Here is a 24,707-nt window from a genome sequence, read left to right as displayed (position 1 = left end):
GGACTCAGTTAGTTGAACAGGCCCGTTTTTGTCTTCTTAACAAGTTGGAATGAGTTCATCCACGACAGTTGTCCTGCTGTGGGTACATCACAAATCTGTTTTCTTTTGCTTCTCTTTAAAATGTCTCCTGAGTGATTTCATCGGCAGTGCTGTTGCTAAGCCTATATTTAGCCACTGAAAATCATGCTCAGAAATACTGTCATGCTTTTTAAATTAGGCCCATCCATCACTCCCGACATGTCTGATATCAGAACCTTCAAGCCCCAGGCGGAAAACTGAGCCCTCCTTGGGGGATTCCAAAACCCCACGTTCCCGCTATAGCCCAGGGAAGGAGGGAAGCTTTGTCCTAGAGAATGTTCTCTCCTATCTGTTAGTGCCAAACTCGTTTTGTCCCCGCATACTGAAGCACGACTGGGCGAACTCCTTTCCCCCACAGATAAAGCCAGGGGGAACGTTGCTCTTTAAATGTCAGTAAACTCGTTCCGATCTTTGGGTCAGACCCCGTGGCGTGCCCACCCGCTCCCCGCGGCACACGGGGTTAAGTTGTCATAAATAGGCCAAGTCGAGGAGAGTTACTGCTGCTCAGTAAGTGGCAAATAATGAACTCTCTCCGGCCTTCCTTTCTGTTTCCTTTTGACACCAGAGGTTTCTCTAGAGCGTGAGTGGATACTGGTCACGTTAATTTTTAAGTCACACTAATCGGTGGCTCCTGGGGCCAGGCGGTGTAAGCAGGAGAAAACTGTTCGTCCTCTGCCGCCACCAGGCAGGCCCCGTGGACGTGTGCACCCCAGGGACATAGGCGACGGCTGCCTGTGGCTCTGTGGGTGTTGAGTGAAGACTGAGTCCCCAGCTCTGGGAACGCTTGATTCCTGCCGCCGAGCAGCAGCTCGCGCGCGCGGCCCGGTCCTCCCCTGCTCTTCCTCCGTCTGTTTGCGTTGAACACTTGTTTTATGGTGTCGGAAATGTTGACGAGCCCTATTTGCCCATCGGGACCTTTTATCTGTGCAGTTACCGCACAGTTGTCGGTGCCAGATGCACCCTTGAGCCCTTGGCCTCCTGTCTCTCAGGGCCCGCAGGCTCAGAGCCCTGTGGGGTCCCCGTGGTGAGTGTTTGGTCTCTCCTGCTGGTGTCCTGCGGCACTAGGCACCTTCAGTTCTGGGCACCGGGTGCCTGCGACGGGACCACGAGGAAGCAGGGACTTCCCCGCCTGGGACCGCACGCCGTAGATCTGGAAGCCGTTTACGTGCTCCGTTGTGAAGCACACTGGGATTTAATGCCTGACAGAACTGCGTTTTGTGTTCCATAGAAACCTCTACCTGAGCAGTGTTGCCGTGTTACCGCAAACCGTCTGTCTACTAACTGTGCAATTCCTGTGCGACTTCCTTCTTTCAATAAGGGTAACTTTAACAATGTGCTTATTTGGATTACAAACGAGAGTTGAGACTAACTCTTACATAATGCTTGGCCTGACTTCCAAGAAAGCTGATGTTGTGCTCAAGCAAATGAAGTTATTTAATAATTGCTTGGAAATCTTGTGCTGATTTTACGTGGGAGGGTAGCTTCAATCTGTTTTTCTCCCCATAGTTCTGATGGTGTTTTTCATGAATACCAGAAAACTAACCAAACTCATTTCTGAACTTTCTCCTACGTATTGTGTAGTTTATATAATGTCTTATCCTTTTTAATGCAAATGGGACTGCTAAGTGGATTTTTTGTTCATTTATTAGCTAAAATGGATCTAATTCATTCACTACAGAGTGATTACAGTCTCTGTGAATTTCGGGGCATCAGTTTGTTAGACTGGTGTTTATACACCATTGTCTCAAAGACAGTTGGAGCCCTTGGGGGGTTTCTCTTCTGGGTGTGAACCCCAGGGGCTACACTGTGGGGGCGGGGCAGTTGCCCAGGATGCCATAGCAACTTGAAAAGTATTACTAAAAGCAGCAAGTTGTTCCATAAGGAAGTAGTTTCATTAAGGTTCAGCTCTGACAGGAACTGAGGCATCTCACAAAACATTACTTTCAGGAGCATTGAACTCCATCTTTCATGTCTGTGCTGCTTTTTGAGGATCTTACCATCACGTTTCTCCTTTAATCACGTTCTTCTGCACGCTTGTCATTACTTTTCATTACGGATTGTCTTTCGGTATTTCTAATCCATTTTGTAAAATTCATCCGTCATGCATTTGTCAGGCACGAGGCCCTGGGGCTGCACAAAGGGACGACACCGGACACCTGCAGCAGAGTAGCCGCGGGTGCCGTGCGGTGACGCCCCGGGGAGTGTGAACTTGCTGGGCCGTGTGCAGCCCGGCGGGAGAGCAGTGAGCGTGGGGCGGCCCCTCCGTGTCCTGGAAGAGCACCCGGCGCCCCCGGCTCCGCCTCCTGTTCCCCACAGCTGCACCCTGGGGGGCCCTTAAACGAGGCCCCGGGTCGCAGGGCGAGGCCGCCCGCTGCCTGAGGGACGGCCTGGCGCTGCCCCCGCTCCGCCCCGGCCGAGCCCGAGCTGCCGGCCCCCGCGGGGCCCCTTCCCAGGCCCTCGTGACGGGGCCGCCGGGTGCAGGACGGGCGGGCCCCGCGGGGGTGAGGAAGGAGGGGGTCCGCGCCCGTTCGCAGCCCTGCTTTGTGGGGCGGAGGCCGTCTCAGCGCCACCCGCGGGCGGCCGGGTCGGCGGGGGGCGGGGGGCAGGGCCTGAGACCCTCCTCCGAGGCGACGGCAGGCATTGGACCCGCAGGGCAGGATTCGGGCCAGACGCCAAGGGGGGGGGCGAGGCGGGGTGTGGCGTCTACGCGGCGCAGTGTAAGGAAGGCTGTAGAGGCCTTTGGGAGACACGGGGCCGTTTGCTGAAGCCGCGCGGGCGGGTCCCTGCCCTCAGCGAGTTTTCCCACCGCGGTCTCTTCTTTTTCGCGGACTCCCTTCCGAGAGCGGGTTGAGGCCCCGGCAGTGGTAGACGGGGCTCGGAGACCTCCCCCACCCTTCGCCCGCGTGCGCACGGGCCCCCCCCCCCCCGACGCTGGCTGGTCCGATGTCCGAGCGGAAGGGCCCGCCCTGACACGGGGTCGCCCACAGCCCCCGGCCCCCGGCGGGGCCTCCGGGGAGCGGGGGGCGAGCCTGCGGGGCGCAGGCGGAAGCGAGGCTGGGCGCCCCGCCGTGCGGGTGGGGGTGCGGGTGGGGGGTGCTTACGGCCGGTGTCACATGGCGTCTGACCGGGCCGGTTTGCTCAGCGGTTTTTTGGGGGCGGGAACCCCAGGTCAGAGTCACGCAGTAGATGGGGCTTGAGACCGAGTCTGTGGGCTGAGTGTTAGTGACTTACGTCTTCATGGGGACGCTCTACTCTCAGTGCGAAACTTCGAGAAAACGGTATGATTTTGACAAATTTGATTGTTACACTTGGGGTGTAAATAGACCAATAATGAAAAATTCGTCTTTTAACCATTCTCTTTAGCTCCAGTCGAACATGATCTAACACTAAAACCATCTGGTTCCGAGACTGGAACGCTTGCTCCACAGAAGTCCGGAGAGGAAATGGTTTCGGCTTTGCGGGCCCTACGGCCGCTGCCGGGACGAGCCGTGTCAGCGCCCAGACTCGCAGCGCGGGTGAGGACGGCGCGCTGCCCTCAGTTCGCCCGGCACCGCGTGCTCGGCCTGGGGCTCCCCCTTGTGAGCTCCGGGAGGAGGCACAGGCCGCAGGAGGCTCTTCGGGAGGGAAACGGAGGACCTCGGAGGCCGGAGCCTCTACCACGAGCTCGGCGCAGACGCAGAAATGCCCTGGATCCGCGCCCCCCCCCCCCCCGAGCGGACGGCAGGCGCTTGCAGGCTGTCGGCCACCTCGTTCGTGGGCCTGCGCGTAGGACTTCCGGCAGAGGGCTTGTGTTGCAGCTCGGTGCCCTCCAAGTGGTTCTCTTTCCTCTACGTCGTTTTTTGACACTTTTTCCTTTTTGTTTCCAGGGGAGCTTTGGAAGCCTACGTTCAGTCAGTAAGAAGCAGAGAAGGCAAAGAATTCGCACCAGTCTATCCCATAATGGTCCAGCTGCTTCAAAAAGCTATGTCTGCTCTTCATGAGTAACGTGACGCATCTCTCGCGGTCGCGGGGCGTGGAGCGGATTCACGGTTGGCAGCTACCCTGGTAACCTGCTCTGAAGACCAGCTCCCGTCTAAGAACGTAGCTGCTCTCGGCGCTTCCCACTGGCCTGGTTCACCTCTCTAGCCCTTCTACCTTAAGTAGCATAAAACGTCAAAATAGATTCTTCGTCACCACCTTCAAACTCCAGGAGCTTGATTTTTCCAGAAAGACATTCAACTTTTTATCTTCTTCCCTCCTTCCGGGCTTTTTCTAGATCAGCTAAAACTTCTTTCCCGTTACCAAAGACCCCCCCCCCCACCCCCACCCCGCCTAAGTCCCCACTGCTTTTTAAGGGATCTGATCAAGTTGTAGGATACGTACCCTGCCGCTTAGCCCTAGTATCACTGGTGGGAAGGTTAGAAAATGCTGATGCCCGCTTCGGACCCCAGATTGTTAAAAACATCCCCAGGGGTTTCCCATATGCGACGAAGTCTGGGAACCACAGGCGCAGCCCAAAGCAAAGCCGTAGCGTTAACTGCTGCTTACGTTATGTCCTACTGTATCTTAATAAAGACAGAGCCCTGCGGTCTTCATACTGTGGGTCACTTTATTAAAAGCAGACTGTGGGGGCCTGTTTTACCTTGTAAGATGTCAAGTGAAAAACCACCTTCAGGCTACAAAGATTCTTACAAATAGATGTCATGTAGGGCCCTGTTCTCTGTTGTCCTTGCTGTTACTAACATTTTGTTTTTAATGTTTAAAAACCCCGTCAGCAACTTCTGAACATATTTTCCTTGCATGCCCCGAACCTGTTGTTCTGTCCACTCAGAAAGTTCGGTCAGGTTCAATCAGCAGGAGTCAGAGAGAAACCTTTTTTTTTCATTTTATTTGAAATAATATACAAGAATATAGTGTGCAAAATTTAGGGGCAACATCATGAAGAAGTGTAATGAACTGAAATCAATTTTACAGCTGTGATTCCTCACCAGAAACACCACTTGGTAAGTAACGTGAAAAGCCATGATTGTAGCTCAGAGCAAAAGCAGCGTCTCGCCCGTGGACTTGCTCTCATCTCCGACGGCTGGAGGAAAAGTAAAGTGCAAGTGTTGCACTGCAGTAGTGCAAAGTCTGCCCCCACCATAAGGATACGATGACAGATAAGATATGTAAGATACGTGGCTGAGGAGATACAGAACACAAAGTTATAAAATACAATGGGGTCAACTGTTAATAGCACCATTACAGTGACTATATCCCAATGCTATTAACTAACTTGACCTTGGCCCGGGCTCCGCTGGAAATGACGGATGGGTGCTGCCACCTGGCGCCAGACTGCACGCGCCCAGGGAAGCGGCAGCAGGCGGCTCTCGTGCTGGGACACTGACACCACCCACCGGCCACACGTGCCGGCCGCCGCTTGGCACTGGCCGGACTAGGGCCCCCGTGTTTGGCACGGACGCTGGGCCGTGTGGTGGCTGCTCAGGGAGAGGCCTGTTCCCAGCTCGGTTTCATCCCGTTATGTGTACAATACAGATTAATAAGCAGTAAGGAGCCAATGTATAAACAGCAGTTACATATTTTTAAATTCCCCTTTTGTACAATTTAAAACAAAACAGGTATACACTCTCCTCTCTTTCTACTGTACTTTAGCACCACAGGATATCAATTTTCAAGCCTATATTACCTGATAGACATATACGAAGTTTGGAAGAAAAATAAGGCAATTTGGTTTACAATGTTGATAGTTTTAGCTTACTTAATGCTCTAATGGAGAAAGCAAATCCTCACTCATATTATTAAATCATTTCAAGACTCAATGCTATCAGTATCTTATAGTCACAAGAATTCAGGACAGCGGTGACACGTTGATCTTCTTAAGCCCTTCCGTCGACAGTCAGTGTTTATGCAACTGCAGACTTAAGAACAAGCGTCGTGGCTTAATGCTGTTGTGAGCCCTGTGGAGAGAAAATCAGAACTCAGTGAGTGTTTGCAAATCAATACTTAGTAATTCTACAAATGAGAACTACGATGGGGAAAAGAATGTTTATAAACTCACTATTTAAAAAAGATCACTTTCTCAAAGGGGATGATTTTAAGTGTGCTAATATCCGATGGCTCAAGCATCCAGAAAATGTATGACAGCGGTGGGAAGAGATGGATTAGGAAGAGCAGAAAAGAAAGGGGATGCGGACCAAGCCCACCACGCGGGGGTCCACGGCCGTAAAGAACTTCACAAACCCAGTTCAGCCACTGCTTCTACAGGAGTCTGACTACCATCTACTTGTTCACCGGAGATTCTTGAAAAACGTAAGCGTGTGTGAGCTACCTGTTACTGTACAAAGACCTAGGCATAAATACACAGGATGCAATTAAGACCTCCTTGGCCAACCCCCCTGCTGCAAAGGCCTGATGTCTTCCCTTTGTCTTTATTTTTGTATTTTTTGAAGTTTATTTGAGAGCGCGAGTACGAGCAGGGGAGAGGCAGAGTCTGCGCTGATCGTGTGAAGCCCGGTGTGGGGTTCAATCTCACGAAGTGTGAGGCCACGACCTAGGCCCAAACCAAGAGTTGGATGCTTAGCTGACTGAGCCACTCGGGCCCCCTGCCCCATTCCCTTTATTTTTAAGTGGAATTTCGGATCGAGCTCACTCTGTTCTATCACGTGAAGTTTTCTCATAATCTAAAAATACAACTTAAAAGATGCTAGTCTGGTCATGGAAATATTCTAAGAACTCCGTCCAAAGTTGATGATGGTATGAACTCATTTACGAGTCTTCCGAGGCCTTTCTATTTCTTCTCCTTCCTGAGGTTATTAATCTAGAAATTCTGTGCGAATGTCAGAAGGCCCCATGAAGGTTAATGTGCTCCTCAGCTCCTGCCCAGTTAAGAAAGGCCCCTGAGACCCGCCACCCCAAGATTACAAAGATTTCTCATAGTGTGATACTGTGTTAGTAAAACCCATCTTTCAACCCAACTAGAAATACTACCATCCCATTTCTGCATAAACGCGCTCAAGCATGGCTGAGAGTTCTGCACCCCACACTGGAAGAGTAAATGGCACTTAGGGATTTCAAAAAAGGCAGCCTGCCTTATATGATGATATAATTAGCTCGTGAAGTATAAAAAGGCCGAGAAACCGCATCGACACCACCTTTTAAAGGCTGTAACAACTGCCCCAACATGCCGTATAGTTACGGGGATACGTCAAGATATTTTTGAGCAACTAGTTGTTGCTGAAACATACTGAATTGGTTCTTTTCCTTTTCCAACAGTCAGGATTTAAACGTTTCTGTTCTTCAGCCAAAGCCTTTGCTTCTAACGTATACATCCTTCTCTCCTCATTCTTCATTTTCTTCCACCTGTCACCAAGGATCACACTTATGGCTCTGGAAAACAAATATTGACACAATGCTGAAGGCAAGAATTTCTCGTAAGACGCACTTCAAGTGCTGCTACTTCAGGAAGAAATAGAAAGTTAAAAAAAAAAAAAAAGGCAAAAATCTTGCTCAACAGAGAGAAGGGAAAAGGTCAAGGTTATAGTAGTCACTTCCAGTAAAATCTCAAGTCCTATGGGCCCATTCATCATAATCTTGGCAGTTAAAGCCTCTTGGACTACTGCCAGTATTTCCCAACCGTCCAAGGACATCTAAAATTGCTAAATAGTCAGTGTCCTACAGAGCCTAAAGAAAAAAGTTAAGTATTTCAAAGAAATGGCTTAAATTACCATTAGATCTATCCTAGTATATTGATCGGTTCCTTAAAGATGCTAAGGTATTACGGCGGCGTTCAGTATCAGCGGCATAATGTATTACAAGCCATTCTTGCTGTTTGTGCCCACGACCCATCAGACAGTTAGGACCACACACTCATTCACCTGTGCAAACACGGCGAAAACGTGGTGGGCATCAACTCTGCACAGCTTCCCATTTACCCTCCTAAGACCGCACCAAATAAATCCCAGGTGAGATCTGTACCTGAGAAAATCAGACCAACTCAAAGGGAAAGAAGTCAAACTGGATAAAACACATCATGAGAGAAACCTGAAGCTGTTTCCTATTTATATTTGTTAATCTGCTCCCAAACCTAGTAGAAAATAGTCTCATCCAGAACACGCACACAGAAACCATTTTCCCTCTGCGAAGAGCTTTCAACAATTTCATGACCCGAAACAAAAGGAAGTCCCTGCTGCACAAAGTGTATATGAGCGTCAGTGACCGACGGAGCTGGAGGCAGGCATCTGAACCTCAGAACCGTAACCACAGCCCCACTGCTTAACAAGAAAGTAAATATGTGGCAAAAACGTATGTATATTTTCCAGGAAGTCGGCGCAATTAAACACTGTACTGTGTCTTCCTTCAGCAGAACAAAAGCAGTTTTTAGTGTTTGGGTTAAAGGTACCACATAATGGTGGATGCACTTACCAGTTAAATCAGTAAGAAATATTTAGGTTATCAATTCCCAAATCGAAGGTCCTTTTGGTTGGAGAAGTTCCTCTTTTTAAAATGTAAATACTTAAAAAATTAATAAGCTCATGGGAACCGTTTAGTGGCTGCCAAAGGCCAGGGGTGGGGGCCGGACGAAAGGGGAGAAGACGTCCAAAGGCACAGACGTGCAGGCGAAGGACAAGGGAGCCACGGGCCCGAGGCACGTGCTGCACGCGCAGCCGCACCGTGTCGTGCTTCTCAAAGCTGCAAAGAGCGCATCTTAGGAATTGTCCTTATGCGAAAAATCAGCACCGGAATGGTGACGGCTCTTAAGTAGACGTTGTGTGGTGGGCATTACAGACTCTACAAGTATCATGTGACGCTGACTTGAAACTATGTCAATTCCCTCTCCCTCTGTCAGTTACACTCATGAGACATTCAGACTCGAGTTCCAAAACTCAAATTATTTTATGTGGATAATCATGTGACCTTGCTCATGGTATCAAGGGGGAGGGAAAACAGTAGTTCTGACGGTCAGGAAACCAGGGAGACTGGAGAAGCCCGCTCAGTGCCCGGAGAGGGAGGCTGGTGTGAGAGCGAGCGGGCGCTGGAGACTCAGAGAGGAGCTGGGGCTACAAACGCGCAGGGCAGGAGGGACCAGCGCGGATTTCATCCCCGGGCGCACACGGGCGCCCCTGTACATTTAGTCTCCGGCAGTTTGTAATAATTACTGCGATGGTCAAAAGACTACAAACTCCCAATACCTGCACCTTCCACAGTGTGACACGCTTAGAGGACAGACCCTGGGATGGGACACGAGAAACTTTAAAGTTTCTATAACTTTATAGTTAGAGTGTCTATAAAGATGGGACAGTTAGTTAGTCGTTATTAACTGTGTCCTCCGACAGGCGAACGACACTGAGTGTTATTCCAGAAGGCAGCTCCTTTCCCACCCAGGTAACTGAATTCTCCCTCTAGTTATTATAAAATAGTTACCCATGACGCTCAAAATTCCGCTCAAACTTCTGAAAGTCAGCCTAAGAAAACAAGAATTCAATCATAAAAGCTACTGAAGGAGTCGACTCAACTCTCCCAGTCCCTGGGAGCGGCACAGGACCGCGCACCACTAGATTCTCCAGTACGGTTCTTACCTGTTATCTTTCCCTGGATACATCTGAGTATATTCAACTCTGTATTTTTTGGCAAAAAGCATGAAGGCATTCATTGGTCTTTTGCACTTGTTAGGAGAAGTGGCACTCGCAGTCCCTGAGCTGTGGTTTTTGTCGCCTTTAGCGTACAAAGAACTGGGAGAGAGCTGTGCCGACCCCGAGGGGCCACAGGGCTTACTGAGTCCAGATCTTGCAAAGTCCTGGCCTGCGGGCCCCGCACAAGACAAAGACGCACGACGCTGACGAGCCATACTGCTTAACACGTAGACTGCAGAGGAGTCCAGAGGTGTGAAGTCATAGCTAAGGAGAAAGTAACATGGTTTTAATTCAATTTAATTATGCGATTTATAAAAATAGGTTTTTTTTAAAATCCTTAACATCTGACTGAAAACTTCGATGTTTTTTTCCCTATATGATGTTTAACCACCCTCCCCACTGACAGCTGCTTCGAAGATGAAAGCTTATATATGCACTGACTGAAATTATGTTTTTTAATCTGCAGACAGTACAGAAGTTAAAAAAGACTTCAAGCCCCCCAAAAGAAAATCCACGCACTTTATTCATAGTGAGCACCTCCTCCGGATCCCACACAACCCACTTACTTACTACTTCAGATTCACTTTTTGACAAATTTCTAATTTGATTTCTTGGTCTACAGAAGCCTAAAGCTAGAAGATTCAATTGGAGAGGCAGGCGTATACCAGGCTGAGGGCTAGAGGCTGTACCTCTAGTCCTGAAGACCAAGACCCTAGACTGAAGACCAAGCGTTGGGGAAGGACAGCCAAGAGTGACTGGATACAACTAAAAGAACTTAAAATTTTTTTAGGTCAAAACAGTCATACAGACATCAATCTTCCCTGAAGGCCATTCATCTGTTACAACACAGCTTAGGAACACCTCACAGTGATCAGGCAAGGCCGTATTTTGTTTGGTACGTTTGGGTCACAAGGCATGGAGGTAAGCTACCCAGATTACCTTATCTTCCCAACCAGCTTCTTCGTGAGCACCACTGTCCTCTTTATATTGAGAAATAAGCTGAGAAGGAAAACGTACTATTCAACCAAGGCCATACAGCTTCTAGGTCCAGGCCCGACGTGTCCACCTCCAAGGCCCCAGCTTTCCTCACCCAAACCATGGTCCTCGCCTTGTCACTGGCCACCCTCACGGTGCACACACAGTAATCAGACCAAATGAGAATATTATCTGAGGAGAGCTAGTGTCGACCGCCTACAGATTTCACCGGTCAGAAGGTTTCTTTTGTTCTAACTGTGTTAATGCCCACGGCCTCTACTTTTTCTCTTAACAGAAAGCCTTTTATTCTAAATCCAGCCCCTGCTTCTCTCCCTGAAACAGAAATTCCGGTAATACATCAAAACAGGTTGATATTAGCTCCAGAAACAGTATCCGCCTAAGGGTAAGGCCATAGGGGATTAGGAGTTATTCCAGAGACAGATGGAGAGGGCTAAGTGCATGAGGCCGGTGCCACTCACTGCACACAATAAAAATGACTTCTACCAATTATCAACCACACATGTGGTTTTTTAAAGGCATTACATGCAATAAATATGAGGCCAAAATCATCCAATCAATGCTCAGCAGTCAGGATTACATCAAAAAAACAATTTCTGCAATCTTGAGCCCCTCCCATATATAATTTAAACAAATAAATAAATAAGCATCATAAATGAACCTGATACAAAATTATTAATCGCCAATGAAGGAAGTATTTAATTATAATCTGAAACAACAAAAGGTTGAACTAGAAGCAAGCTAATTAATGAAATTTGACAACTCTACCATCTAGTGGTACAAATGTAACTGTCCTCGACTTCCATTATGGATACAACTTAAAGTAGTTTGAAATATTCAATCACAAAATTCGGGATTTTGATAGGACTAACACATTAAAATATTACATAGAACGTCTTAAAAAAGCTTTACCTTTTGCTACACTCAGAATGCTTTCTCCTTGGGGCGCCCAGGTGGCTCAGTCAGTCAAGCGTCTGACTGCTGGTTTCGGCTCAGGTCGTGATCTCGGTTTGGAAAGTTCAAGCCCCGTATTGGGCGCCTATTGGGCGCCGTGCTGACCACACACACAGAGCGTGCTTGGGATCCTCCTCCTCCCTCCCTCTCTGCCCCTCCCCCCCCACTCACGCTCACGTGTGCGTGTGCGCTGGCTCGCTCTCTCTCAAAATAAATATGCTTTTATAAAAAGCTTTTAAAAAAAGAATTCATTCTCCTTCCGTGAGTAGTTCCTGAAATGTGTCTTGTTTCTTGCCTCTACTTTTTCTCCCTTCTATTCCTTAGGCTCGAATACAGTTTCTCACCTTCACTAATTCTTATTCTTTTTTTCTATTTTTTAAGAGTTTCCTTATTTTTGAAGGGGAGGGAGGTGGGGAGGGAGTGGGCTCCAACATGGAAGGAGCAGAGAGAGAATCCCAAGCAGGCTCTGAGCTGTCAGTGCAGAGCCCAGTGCAGGACTCGACCCCACAAACTATGAGATCATGACCTGAGTCCAGATCAAGAGTTGGAGGCTTAACTGAGTGAGCCACCCAGGCACCGCCACCCCCCCAACCACCACTTTCTATTCTTAAAAAAAAACTCCACAGTAGTATTATGTCTGTTAAGCACAGCTACAGGCACTCACTTTAATCCACCTTTCAACATTACCCTCGTTTTACAGATGGTTTTTTTTAAGACCCATAGACAAGTTCATTGACTTACCCCAGCTTCCACAACAAGCCTACCGCAAAGCTAGGATCTGAACCCAGGCATCCCAGCTCCAGGGCCCCTGCTCCCGCCAGGCCACACCGCCTCTGCCTCAGCACACACAACACGTGCCCAGGTACTAATACGTTGCCTTCTCTAGACCGGGAGCAAAGAGCCAGGCCCGTGTCCTAACAGATTTTAAATCCCCGCACCCAACACCTATGCCAGGCCGTCAAGTATCTGATGACTAACTGAAAAGGTGTGAAAAAAAAAAAAAAGTTCTGGAGACAGTAATAATGTAAAATTTTAAGTGGGTTCACACCCCACCTCTTCCCCCTACTAGGAGAAGGACTCAGCCAGGTTAAACAAACCCCGTGGTGCCCATTTACTTCTATCTAAACGGAACAGGTGCCCCGCCGTGCCGCAGAGCTGACAGAACAGTGCCCACAATACCTAGGGCAGAGGCTGGCACAGGGCAGGCATTCTCTGGGCTCTGGGTTATTCCTGCAGAGATACCCTGGACCGGCAACTAGAACACGAAATTTGGAATCTCTAGAGGATACAGACTTCAATCTTGGTTCTGATACTAGTGGTGGTTTCTGGTTCCTTAACCGCCACCGCCTCCCCACCTCTGGTAAAGTGAGGCTATAATCTCACAAGACAGCGCAGACGAAGTACACCAACGCACGTACAGCACCTGGTACACAACGGACACTTAGGACTTAAATTCTATCACTTGGACAGAAATGCTAACTTCACACAGTCACAATGACGGTCTGAAACCTGCCTGACGTCCAGAAGACTGGCCTCAGGTCCGTGTCTCGAATGGGCTTCTCCAAGTCATGCTCTCACTGAGACCCCTCCTTTCTACACATGAACTGGGAATCGTTCATTTGCAGCCTAAGAGCTATCCGTGGCTGACTTCTGGTCCTTACCAAGCTAAAACCTACCCGACCATCCCTCCTTGGACAGCAGGACCCAAGAGCTGGCCCCAAAGCCCCAGACTGTCCCTGGGAAGTGATTCTGGGGTTCTCTTTCCGACAAGTGTTTCTTCCTGCCTTCCTCCCCTTTCTCGCACTCCTTATGCCAGCACGTGCCTTAACCCACCAAGCCACAGTCTAATCCACAATGGAAATTCAGTCAACTCATGCTTCTCAACTCTGTTTCTTTTCTCCTTGATCAAACTGCCCATTTTCCACTCCTCTAGGAAGAGCAGAAAGTCACTCCACAGGAAAACGAGACCAACGTCCAAGGTCATCTTCGGAGTGACCAAGCGAGGAGAACCTACTGTCTTGGAAAAAGAATTAGGTAGGCTAGTGTTGTTTTTGCTTAAAACAAGTTTTAAAAATTTTTTTTTTTTTTTAATGTTTTATTTATTTCTAGGAGAGAGAGAGACAGCGTGAGCAGGGGAGGGTCAGAGAGAGAGGGAGTCACAGATTGAAAGGCTCCAGGCTCTGAGCTGGCAGTCAGCACAGAGCCCGACGCGGGGCTCGAACCCACAAACCACGGGATCATGACCTAAGCGAAAGTCGGATGCTTAACCGACTAAGCCACCCAGGCGCCCCTGCTTAAAACAAGTTTTAAAAAAGAGTTCTGCACTGTGCAATACCTGATAAGTAGGAAATGTATTTAACTTTTATGTTAGTTATAAAGTGTACAAAGGAGTGAACTCACAGCCTAATTATGAAACAGAGTATTTCTGCTCTCACTGAAGTTCCACATTTGCCACCCCCAGAGATAACCACCCTCCTGGCTTGTCATCCCCTTACTTTTTTCTATAATTTTATTATAAAAATACATTATTCATAAACAGAACATATAAACACTATAGTCTTAACATAATAGCATTATACTAATATACAGTAGAATTAATTATGTAACATGTCAATTGTATCAACACGTACCATGTCAACGTTCTGTTATGCAGCATATGTGACACGGCGGGCCGGACGGCTACCCTTTCGAGGGTGTCCTTGAACGGCGGGCCCTCGACTAGCATCTAAAATCAGGATTCCAGGAGGGTTCTCATCACTCCCACCCTGGTAAGAGTAGCTCACTGTGCCTCAGCTGTGTATAAACAACACGGTTGGCCCTAAACACCTGCTTTTCTTTCGGAAGTCTGAAATTTGGGTACACGCAAGGCAGAGGCAGCCTGCACGACCAGCTCCCAGTAAAAACCCCGGTGCTGAGTGCCTAACGGCTTCCCCGGCTGATGCCAATTCATCCCTGTGGTCACAACTCACTGCTGAGAGAAAAATGAGCACGCGGTGCGGCTGCCCTGGGAGGAGGCCTGGAGGCCCGGCTTCCTCCACACCTCACCCCACAGGCCTTTCCCTTCTCAGGACTTTGCTTCACGTCCTGTGGCCAGAAGAAACCTAGGCAGGGGTGTGACTACACACTGAATCCTGTGAGCCATCCTGCTACATCACGGAACCGGGGGTGGTCCTGGGGTCCCCAGCCTAACTGTATGATGTATATTATATACACGAAGTAAAAATTATATAAATGTAATTAGACTTATAATTTTATTAGATGCATCTTCAAAGATTATGTGATTCCATACCAAAAAAATGGAATTCTAACATATATTTGAGACTAATTTTGCTTAACATTATTTCTAAAGTTGATCCATGTTTCAAAATGGATGGCTATGGCTCATTCATTTTCTACTTAGTATCATATTGGTTCTCCTGCTGCGTGTCTGTGAGGATTTACTCCTCTAGGGCACACACAGGAACGGAGCTGCTGATACTCAGGGTTCTAAGATAAAGCCAAATTAGGGGCGCCAGGGTCAGTCGGGTGTCTGACTCTTGATATTGGCTCAGGTCATGATCTCACGGTTTGTGGGATCCAGCTCTTCGCTGGGCTCTGAGCTGACAGCACAGAGCCTGCTTGGGATTCTCTCTGTTCCTCTCTCTCTGACCTTGCCCTGCTCTCTCTCTCTCAAAATAAGCAAGCTTAAAAAAAAAAAAAAAAAAAAGCCAAATTGTCTTCCAAAGATTTTCTATCTCTAGAATATTCTCACCAAAACCTAAGAGGTATCACTCACCTACATCCTAAGAGTGCTTAGAGTATCAGACCTCAAAACCACCTCATTTCTCTTGAATTGGTAAAAAGAACAGAGTGTATGAGGGATGTAACCAAACAGCGTTTAGACTGCAAGCTGCGGACGTTTCCGGGGCACGTAACCTGTGTAGGTGCTTTTTTTAAATTGACATCCTCACAGATCCTTTCAAAATAAAAACAGATTAACCTTATGTTTTATTACAGTAAATTGAATGAACTAAACAAAACCTATAGGCCAGCAGGAATTCTGAATTCTCTACTTAATGCCTATGAACTCAATAATTATCTTAAAGAGGGGCGCCTGGGGGGCTCAGTCGGTGAAGCGTCCCGACTTCAGCTCAGGTCACGATCTCGCGGTTCGTGGGTTCAAGCCCCGCGTCGGGCTCTGTGCTGACGGCCTGGAGCCTGGAGCTGCTTCAGATTCTGTGTCTCTCTCTTTCTCTGCCCCTCCCCTACCTGCGCACGCTCTCTCTCTCTTTCTCAAAAATAAAGATTAATAATTATCTTAAAGAAAAAATGAGTTTTAGATTCCCAGACGCCTACAAACAGACTCCCTGTGGATACCGTCTGGCAGCAAGGGAACAACTGCCCAGGGTCAGCCAGGCCTGCGGGGTTTCTAGGGACGCAGGGCTCAGTGTGGAGACCAGAACAGAGACAGCTCAACCCCCTCGAGCGTCAGGACACATGGGCACTAGTTCTGTTCTACCGTGGCCTAGCAAGGGGATGTCCGAAAAATCACTTCCCTCTTTAGGATTTTCCAAATGTCAAGTTTTTGCTATTTTTACTATTTGTTAATTCATGCTACTAATGCCCTTGGTCGAAATGAATTATTAAAGATACAGTTACAGAAAGAAAAGGATGGTTAAGTACAAAAAACCACTACCAAGAGACTTAAGGACTGGTTACAACGGCCAGACATAGCAGGTGTCCATATGTATAACCACCATCAAAGTTGATCCATTTAGTTCATGGTCACAGACCATTTTTCCTAATCTAATACCAAATGTTTTATGAAGTCATGGTTTTCCTGTGTGACTACTCTGTGTAAAACTCCCCTGGAACTATTATTTTACATCAACTACCAAGTATTTTCATCAATCACGGATGTACTTGCTCCAAGTAGTCCTTTTCTAATCTTCAAGCCTTTGAGGTTTAGCCTCCTAAATATCTGACTCCACAGCTGACAGAGAGTTAAAGGTAAACATTAACAACAGGGAAAGAATCCAGTATTACCTTTTAAATGTATCAAAAACACCTGAATCATCAAAATTAATGGCATCGGGGTGTCCAGGAGGTAGACAGACATCACCAATATGGATCTCACAACACGGAATGCCATGCTGTACCACAGTCAGGCTTGGATAAAACGATGACCAACCTAAAACCAAATCAAACAGCAGTTACGTAAAGGACTGGGATTGACAGAGGGACCCTAATTATTTATTCTACGACAGACCTTTCACTTCTGAGCCTTGAAAACAGGTTATTACTTAAGTCTCAGGAGATTTTTAACATGTCCTGTATCTTTACCACAAAACAAGTCCCAAGTATTTCCTTGAAGCAGCGAGAAGCTCTCCAAAACTAGTTTGATTCAGCATTTTATTAATATACAGATTCTATCAATCAACACTTCCATCAATTTACAAGACAGTAATAGGTGACAATTACCGAGACCACGAAATAGCCTCTGAATTATTTTTCACATGGTGTTAGTATAATAAATCTATGAAAAGTGATTTAAGTGCAATTATCAGAGTATTCCATTCCCTCAAATGATACCAAGATAACAGAGAGCTGCTTATATAGTACGCTACCCGGATGTACGAGTTCATACCCACAGGAAGTGGAGCCCCGCCTGACTACTGCTAAGACCCTAAAGCACCATTAGGTGGTATTACAAGGCCCTTTCTATGGTAGTTCTGTGTAGTTTGAAAGAAGTTTGCCCTTCAAGTTCTTTTCTTAATCATCCAAGAATTATGCCACAAGATATCATTCCAGATTTAAGAAGATTTCTTTAAAAAGTTACTATAAATTCAAATTGACACCCTACCTTTATTTTTAACATAGAAAGGGTGATCCAGCTTACACTCTACAGTAAGTAAGCCATCTTCTACTGTACCAGGATCAAAAGTCAACTTCAGTACAGACTCGCCAAATGATACACTTTCTTCATGTGATAACAACTTTAGACCATCTGAACCATAGCCCTGAAAATACATGCACAGAGTGAACAGACAGACAATATTTAATTCAACGCATAATGAAGTTCCTATTATATATAAGAGTCTGTAGAAAAAGTAAAATAAACAAGACAGGATCCCTGTCTTTAGGGTCCTTGCTTTCAAACCAGTAGTGATGAAGAAAGGCACGTACATAAACCACTGCAACGCCAAACAGACGAGTAAGCACTGAAATGTAACAATGCTAACGCACTTGATACAGGGACGTGTTAACTCTGAGAGACGAGGCAGGATTTTCAGTTCCCACTGCAACCGGCTTTAAAAGAATGAAACCCAGAAGGTAGGAGAACATGCCTCAAGCTAGGAACGGGCGAAACCAGCAACTTCTCTGGAGAGTACGGACTATTTGCTAAAACTACCAGGGGGTTCACAGGTGTGGCAAAGACTGAAAAGGTTAGTAAGCAAAGGAGGCTTCAGGAGGGGGGAGGTGCTTAGACATTCCTTTGAGAGGGCACTGCAAGTCTACGCAAGTATTTTTACTAACCACTGTCAACTTGAAGATGATGATAAAGCCTGCAGAATAAAAGGTGCCTCTAGTATTCAATTTATTTGAAGACGTGACGAGAGAAACCCATCACAGTCTTAAGTGGACAAGTCCCATGGTGGCAGAACGGAGCTAAATTTAAATCCAACTGGTATTTATTGGGCAGCGGGCACATGCCAGGTACTAACTAGGTTCTGAAAACACGCTAACACTGATCCCTACCCTTAAAGTCACGGAAAATAACAAAGGGGACCAACACATCAAAAGCTAGCTACTGTGCCTGATCCTTAGGACACGAGTGCGTGAAAGAGGCAGTGAGTGAGAGAGGAGGGCTGCACAACACCGGAAGGAAAGAGAAGTGACCCACTGAGTATGAAAGGGGGAGGGGGACGGTCCGCTTCTGGGTTTTCAATCTGTCAATCAAGAAGGCTAGCAACACCTTGAACAGAAGGGAGAAGCAAGCCAGGAAGGGGAAGAAAAGGTGAGTCCAGGCTTGGTTATACGAATAAGCAGAGCAGGAAGAATGGACTGTGACTCATGTGCGGGTGTCCAGCATGCAGGGGAGGCCACAGCCGTGTCATCTGTGACCACATTACAGGATCTTCGCATTCTTAGAGGTACAAGATCTCAAAACCAATCCAATCCTATTTTCAGGTCAGGGAGCCCACACATAGTGGGGACGAGAGTCTGCCAGCATCAGTCACACAGACGGTTGCTGGAGAACCAGAAAGAAGCCAGGCTTCCTAACTCCAAGACCAGAGACTCAATAATTAGTAACAACAGCAGGATCAAAACAGGAACTTTAAACAAGCACACTTCACATGCCTAATTCCCCTGCCCACAGTGGAGATGGAGAAATTAAAAGATTTCAAAGATTAAGATTTTAAAGGTATCAACCAACATTTATCCTAACGACTACTTCTGCTTATCAACTAAAAAACTGCCAATGTTTTATGGGGTCATTTAAAAAGTAACTTCATATAATCAACTCTCAATTATCCATTTGGGAATTAACCACTTTGTACATTACCTAAGATAAAAAGCCTTCATTCATTTGTTCATTGTATTTTAATTTTTTTAATGTTTATTTTTGAGAGAGAGAGAGACGGGGGGGGGGGGGGGGGGGGGGGGGGTCAGAGAGAGAGGGAGACAGAATCTGAAGCAGGCTCCAGGCTCTGAGCTTGCTGTTAGCACAGAGCCCGAAAATGGGTTCAAACTCACAAACCGTGAGATCATGACCTAAGCTGAAGTTGGACACTTAACCAACTGAGCCACCCAAGCACCCATGTTCACTGTATTTTAAATGCCAGTTTCGTTTCCCCCAACATAAAATGTATACAAAGCGCTAAGGAATACATCTTTTTCCCATCTAAGAAAGCATAATTACAAAGGTAAACCTAGAGCACTGCTGCCCTCCATCCAGCTAAGCAGTAACACAGTCACAAAACCTCCACCTGAAACCTAAGATGTCACTTAAATATGAAAGTAAATGGAGGATCTCCCTATCGATTAATAATAAGCCTCTGTTTCCTTCTGAAAGATGTGGGAAAAGTGTTACGAATTTTAAAACAACCTTGTGAGTGCCCACTTGGAGATCTTCCTCATTATCGCAGCCTTCGGTTCTAGCAAAATCTTCAACATCCTGCCATTCCTTTTTGCTTCCCTTATGAAAGCACAGTCGTGTGCCTGAAGTTTAAGTAGAAAAACAAAGATTAGGTATGTGACTTGCGTGCTACATAAGTAAGCTGCAAAAATTCATTTTTTTTTTTTTTTTACCTTTCAAGAAACAGTGCCAAGCAGTTGAAGGCCAAGAATTGCACCATCCCAAATCATCATCATCTGAGAGGGAGGACATGCAGAAAATGCCAGATTCTGACTCACTGTTTGCCTATGGAGAAAAATATTAGAAACTTTTTTATTTTGTAACATTTTGTTAATATCTGTCTTTATGTCAAGGTTTCAGGCTCTCTTTCTCATTAGTGGATAACTGAAACACTTGTAAACTTGGGAAAAATATGCCTTTGAAAGCTGAAGTTTCTGGAAGTTTTAGTTAAATGCATGTTCCCAATGGTAACAAACCACACTAACAGTTAACAGACCTGTACATAAAATCTAAGCCAGATCACCAGCAGAGCAATGAGACAATTTCCCATCTGCATGTGCTTCAAAAGGACTTCACAGAAAAGGAAAGTCAACATGTTTCAGTGCTGTGCCAACTTCGTAAAGTTTGATCTCATGAATAAACTCACCCTTTCGTGTCTGACTGGGGTTTCCTCCTTCCAGTGATGATGAGGGAAAACGGGCTCGCTCTTCGAGGAGGGCACCGGTGGAGGGCGCGCATAGGAATGTAAACTTTTGCTAGTAGCTATGATGTGTACAGGAGATGATCTAAAATAAGGAAGCAGTTTTAACCATAAAGCATAGGTACTTAAAGCAGATCTTTCCTTTTGATGAAAAGAACTTCATACTCGTAATACCAATGTTATCACATAGAAGACACCTACGGAAAACACTAGTAAAGACATCAGGATTTCATTCAGTTCCTTAGCTTCTTACCCAGGCCCTCTTCATGCATTTTAAATACTGTTCTTTTTTCATATTTATCCCTGTATTTTAAATTCCAAATTACTTTCACTTATCCATCCATTTTTGTATCAGCAAGTACATACAGACATGAAAGATAACATGCAGGCTCCCTGTCCACTTCTCTCAGAATTCTGCTTTGCTGCAGGATCAACAGGGCATCTCAGCCTAAGGTGACTGACACTGAACCCTCCACCTGCCAACCCCCTGTCACTGAGCAGATAAAATGAACTCCCTGAAGCATTACAACGCTTAAGCTTATTCTAGCAGAAAGCAGCCTATCTGCAACTTCCTGCAACTGGACACTTCTTCCTATTTCTTGATACATGCTTCTCGAAAACCGTCTACTCATAAGGCTAGTTATTTTCCAAGAGAACCACCTTTGATAAAAGTCAACTGTTCCCTGGAGGGGTAACAGTAAAAGCAGCACCCCCAGTGAGGGCGCCCAGCACGTGCACTGTGCTCGGGAGTCTGGAAAGCAGCAGAGACAAAGACTGCAAGGTCTTAGGGAGCCCAACCAGCCCCAGCGGTCCTCAGTCAGGACAGTTCTCAGAGACGCCCGAGAGGAATCTGGTCCTTAACAGAAAGAAATATACGCAGGTCTGGACTAAGCCTCTGTGAAGGAGGGGAGAGCCATCTTCCTTTTGGATTTTTCCCTTATTCACGGAGAAGTTTCATTAGCCCCTCAATTTGTATTTTACCCTCACTACCGCTGTTTCATCGTACCCTTGCAGAAGTTACTTTGGAATAAAAGTCCATAAAACTATACTTTGCCTTTGTGTTCCTACCACTTCTTAAATAAAAACCCCTCAAACTTCCAAGCATTTTAGCACACTCTCCAATCAATTTGGATCCCAAACAGCAAATACTTAATGTTTCATCTTTGCCCCATTTCTTCCTTTTATTAAACATTTAGATCTTTATGAAGTATTAAAGGATGGCCAAACTGCTAAATTCATCAAGTATATCCTGCCTTCGTGACTAATAAAACGGGTTTATCAGTCCTTCTGTTGAACCATTTAAAGAGAAGTAACGGTGCAACTTTCTGAAATCTACGTGGCCTAAATGTTCTGTACGAATTAACAGGCCACGTGTGTGTAAAACCCCAACAAGGTCTCTCCATCCCTCTATCTATGCAGCAGTAATGTAAGTTTTACCTGTCCTCACCCCCTTGGTACTGTACAGTTAAGACTCCAGACACCAAAAGCTCAGGAACTAACACAGTTTAACGTGCTGTAAGAAGGAAATGATCAGCCACTAGCAGTGTTAGAAGTCAGGTGAGACAGCAGTGCGTGACTCTCGGCCTTGTTCCCTAGGAAGAAGGGAAGCAGAGAAGACACTGCAGAGGGGGGCCCCTGGGGGCTCAGACGGTTAAGCGTCCGACTTCGGCTCAAGTCATGGTCTCACGGTTCATGGGTTCGAACCCCGCGTCGGGCTCTGTGCTGACAGCTCGGAGCCTGGAGCTGCTTCAGATTCTGTGTCTCCCTCTCTCTCTGCCCCTCCCCCACTCATGATCTCTCTCTCTCTCTCTCTCTCTCTCTCTCTCAAAAATAAACATTAAAAAATAAAAGAAAAACCCTGCAAAGAATAAATTTGTATCTTAAGGAAAACACTCCTTAACTTACGTTTTTATTTATATTGATTACCTTCCTTAAGAGTTTACTCAACTTTCCATGAACTGTATTATTAATTCTCATAAGTTTTCTATTAAAAGAAGTGGTATCTCTAAACTAGGAAAAAGTAAGCCCGATGGGAAAATCACAGTTTGTTTTTTATAACTGTCAACAAATTTTTAGCTTTTTTACTATTTTTTCTTTCTGGGAAATTTCAATGGAATTAAATTGAAAACTTTTGTTAACAAAACTGAATTCGCCCTAATCAAGACCAATATCCCGCTGAACAGAAGAAAAACAGCATAGTTTAATGTACTGCAAAAACCAGGGCTTCACACATGAAAAGTTTATTCTTTAGCAAAGAATTACAGTAAGGTAGAAGCACTACCAAAATTCAGATATTCCTACACATCTTGTGTAGACTATGGTCCATCTACCCATGTGAGTTCAAATCTGAGCACTTCTCTCCCCTACAAACCACTGTGTTTATCTAGGTCGTTTTACACAGAAAACTTCCTAATTTCAGGGATAATTAATGCAATATTATCCACTTAGGTCTCCAAAAGTTTTAGTTTGAAGCTTCCATAGTTTCACAACACAGCAACTCATTTGCGGAAACTCTGGTCCTCTGGTCTGAGTACATGAAAAAGTGGTTTTTACCAACGGGAGTCCACTATTATTAAGTTTGAGAATTTAATATTAGCAATTTTAGTTTTCACAAACAGGTAAATAACAGAAGGCCACTTATACTGTGGAAGAAAATAAACCTAGACCAAAATGAACCAAACTCAAGGTTGATAAAATTTTAAAACAGAATGTTTATTATAATCATGGTTCTTTAGACAAGTATAATTTTCATTTCTCTAAGTATAAATATACAATAAAAGTATTTCTTGGTGTGATTTACTTTTTTGAGGACTTTAAAACATTTACAAATATTTCTGACTCTTCGATCATTTTTTTTTAATGTTTATTTACTTTGGGGGAGGGGGTGCAGAAAGAAAGGGAGAGAGAGGATACAAAGTCAGTGTAGAGCCCAACGCGGGGCTCGAACTCATGAGCCGTGAGCTCAGGACTTGAACGGAAGTCAGGAGCTCAACTGACTGAGCCACCCGGGTTCTCCTCATATTACTTTTCCTACTTCTCAAAGTATGAAATCATGATATTAGGTGAAATAGCTCTGCAATCATAAAACAATGTGCTCAGTTCTAAGGACCTGAATTTTAAATTCAGTAAACCATTCATTAGATGGGTAATAACATTATTACTTTTAAAATTAGAAAAGAAATAAGTAGCTCTTTATATAATGATAGCAGTTTTCGATAAAAATACACCCAGCACTCCCACCTGTTGTAGAATGAGCACTGCATAAGTGGACTTTGTGGACTGGTGGCAATATTCGCTAATTCTGTTAGCCAATCCACCTCATTTTCACCATAAGTATTTTCTGATATGTCTGAGGTATTTTGGTTCCAAGATGGTCTTGGATACTCTTGATGTGAAACATCTGAACTTAGCTGGTATATGGCAGACTGGGTAGGGTCACTTTGAACAGCCTGAAGTTCAGGAAGGTCATCTGCAAATAAGCACACTCGAAGTTATAAAAAGGAAATTACTAACACAGGGAACAATATTATAATTACAGTTGGAAGAGAAGTCCTTAAATTTGGCTATTTAATTTTGTGAGAAGTATAAATTTGAAATGTTTTCTTCAATGAACAAGTTTCATTAAAAATGTCATTAAAAAATAGCATTTTATACATTCAAGCATCAATACAGCCTGATGGAAAGAGAGAGTTAACAAATATAAATAAATGTATTAATGACTTGTGATTACCACAACCTTTCACAGACTGGGAAAATGAGGTATATGTTTTGATTTTTTTTTATAGCTTACCTGGGATTAATCCATATACCGAGACATTTTTATGTTAATGTGTTTAATGAGGAAAAATACATATCATATATACTTATTCATATACCTCATTACCCAGTTATAGAAGATTACTGCAATATTGAGGACAATTTTCAAAGATGAGATTAACATTGTATTATAGGGTTTAGGTACTACTTATCCAACTTTATCTACTACCTATTATTTCTTTTGACTGAAAAATTCTAAACTCAATAATATGTTGGGTTTTTTTCCCTAAAAGTGTGTTCCCAAGGCCCATATACACACCACAGATATGAACACCAAGAAAGACCAAATTCCAAAAACAATTTTTTATAAAAAAAAAGAACAAGGAAGAGAGAAAAAGCATCTTGCAGGCCTTCAAAAATCTTTATGAAACACACACCTACAACATACTACAGATCCCGGGGTCCCTTCAATATATCAGTCAGGAAAGTCTTCTAGAAG

At 45.4% G+C, this 24,707-nt stretch overlaps 2 protein-coding genes across 5 annotated transcripts in view; one reads left to right on the top strand and one right to left on the bottom strand.

Moving 5' to 3' along the window:
- COG5 (component of oligomeric golgi complex 5) overlaps positions 1-4,652 on the top strand; it is a 302,803-nt gene extending 298,151 nt beyond the window's left edge. For all 4 annotated transcript variants that reach the window (XM_039247215.1, XM_039247213.1, XM_039247210.1 and 1 more), the window contains one exon: positions 3,945-4,652. In XM_039247215.1, coding sequence (XP_039103146.1) covers positions 3,945-4,062 — 118 coding nt within the window. In that variant the 3' untranslated portion in view covers positions 4,063-4,652. The remainder of the gene's footprint in view (positions 1-3,944) is intronic.
- A 286-nt stretch (positions 4,653-4,938) lies between these two features.
- HBP1 (HMG-box transcription factor 1) overlaps positions 4,939-24,707 on the bottom strand; it is a 30,717-nt gene continuing 10,948 nt past the window's right edge. Inside the window, exons 3-11 of the mRNA XM_039247216.1 lie at positions 23,693-23,921; positions 20,399-20,537; positions 19,926-20,037; positions 19,723-19,835; positions 17,476-17,632; positions 16,659-16,803; positions 9,633-9,950; positions 7,302-7,443; positions 4,939-6,014 (exon numbers count right to left, since the gene is read on the bottom strand). Of these exons, the coding sequence (XP_039103147.1) occupies positions 5,997-6,014; positions 7,302-7,443; positions 9,633-9,950; positions 16,659-16,803; positions 17,476-17,632; positions 19,723-19,835; positions 19,926-20,037; positions 20,399-20,537; positions 23,693-23,921 (1,373 nt within the window). The 3' untranslated portion in view covers positions 4,939-5,996. The remainder of the gene's footprint in view (positions 6,015-7,301; positions 7,444-9,632; positions 9,951-16,658; positions 16,804-17,475; positions 17,633-19,722; positions 19,836-19,925; positions 20,038-20,398; positions 20,538-23,692; positions 23,922-24,707) is intronic.

The sequence above is a fragment of the Hyaena hyaena genome, unplaced genomic scaffold, assembly GCF_003009895.1.
Source record: "Hyaena hyaena isolate Hyena2069 unplaced genomic scaffold, ASM300989v1 scaffold_294, whole genome shotgun sequence".
Classification (NCBI taxonomy): Eukaryota; Metazoa; Chordata; class Mammalia; order Carnivora; family Hyaenidae; genus Hyaena; species Hyaena hyaena.
The sequence above is the reverse complement of the archived record's forward strand: the minus strand, read 5'-3'. Positions and strand labels throughout refer to the sequence as shown.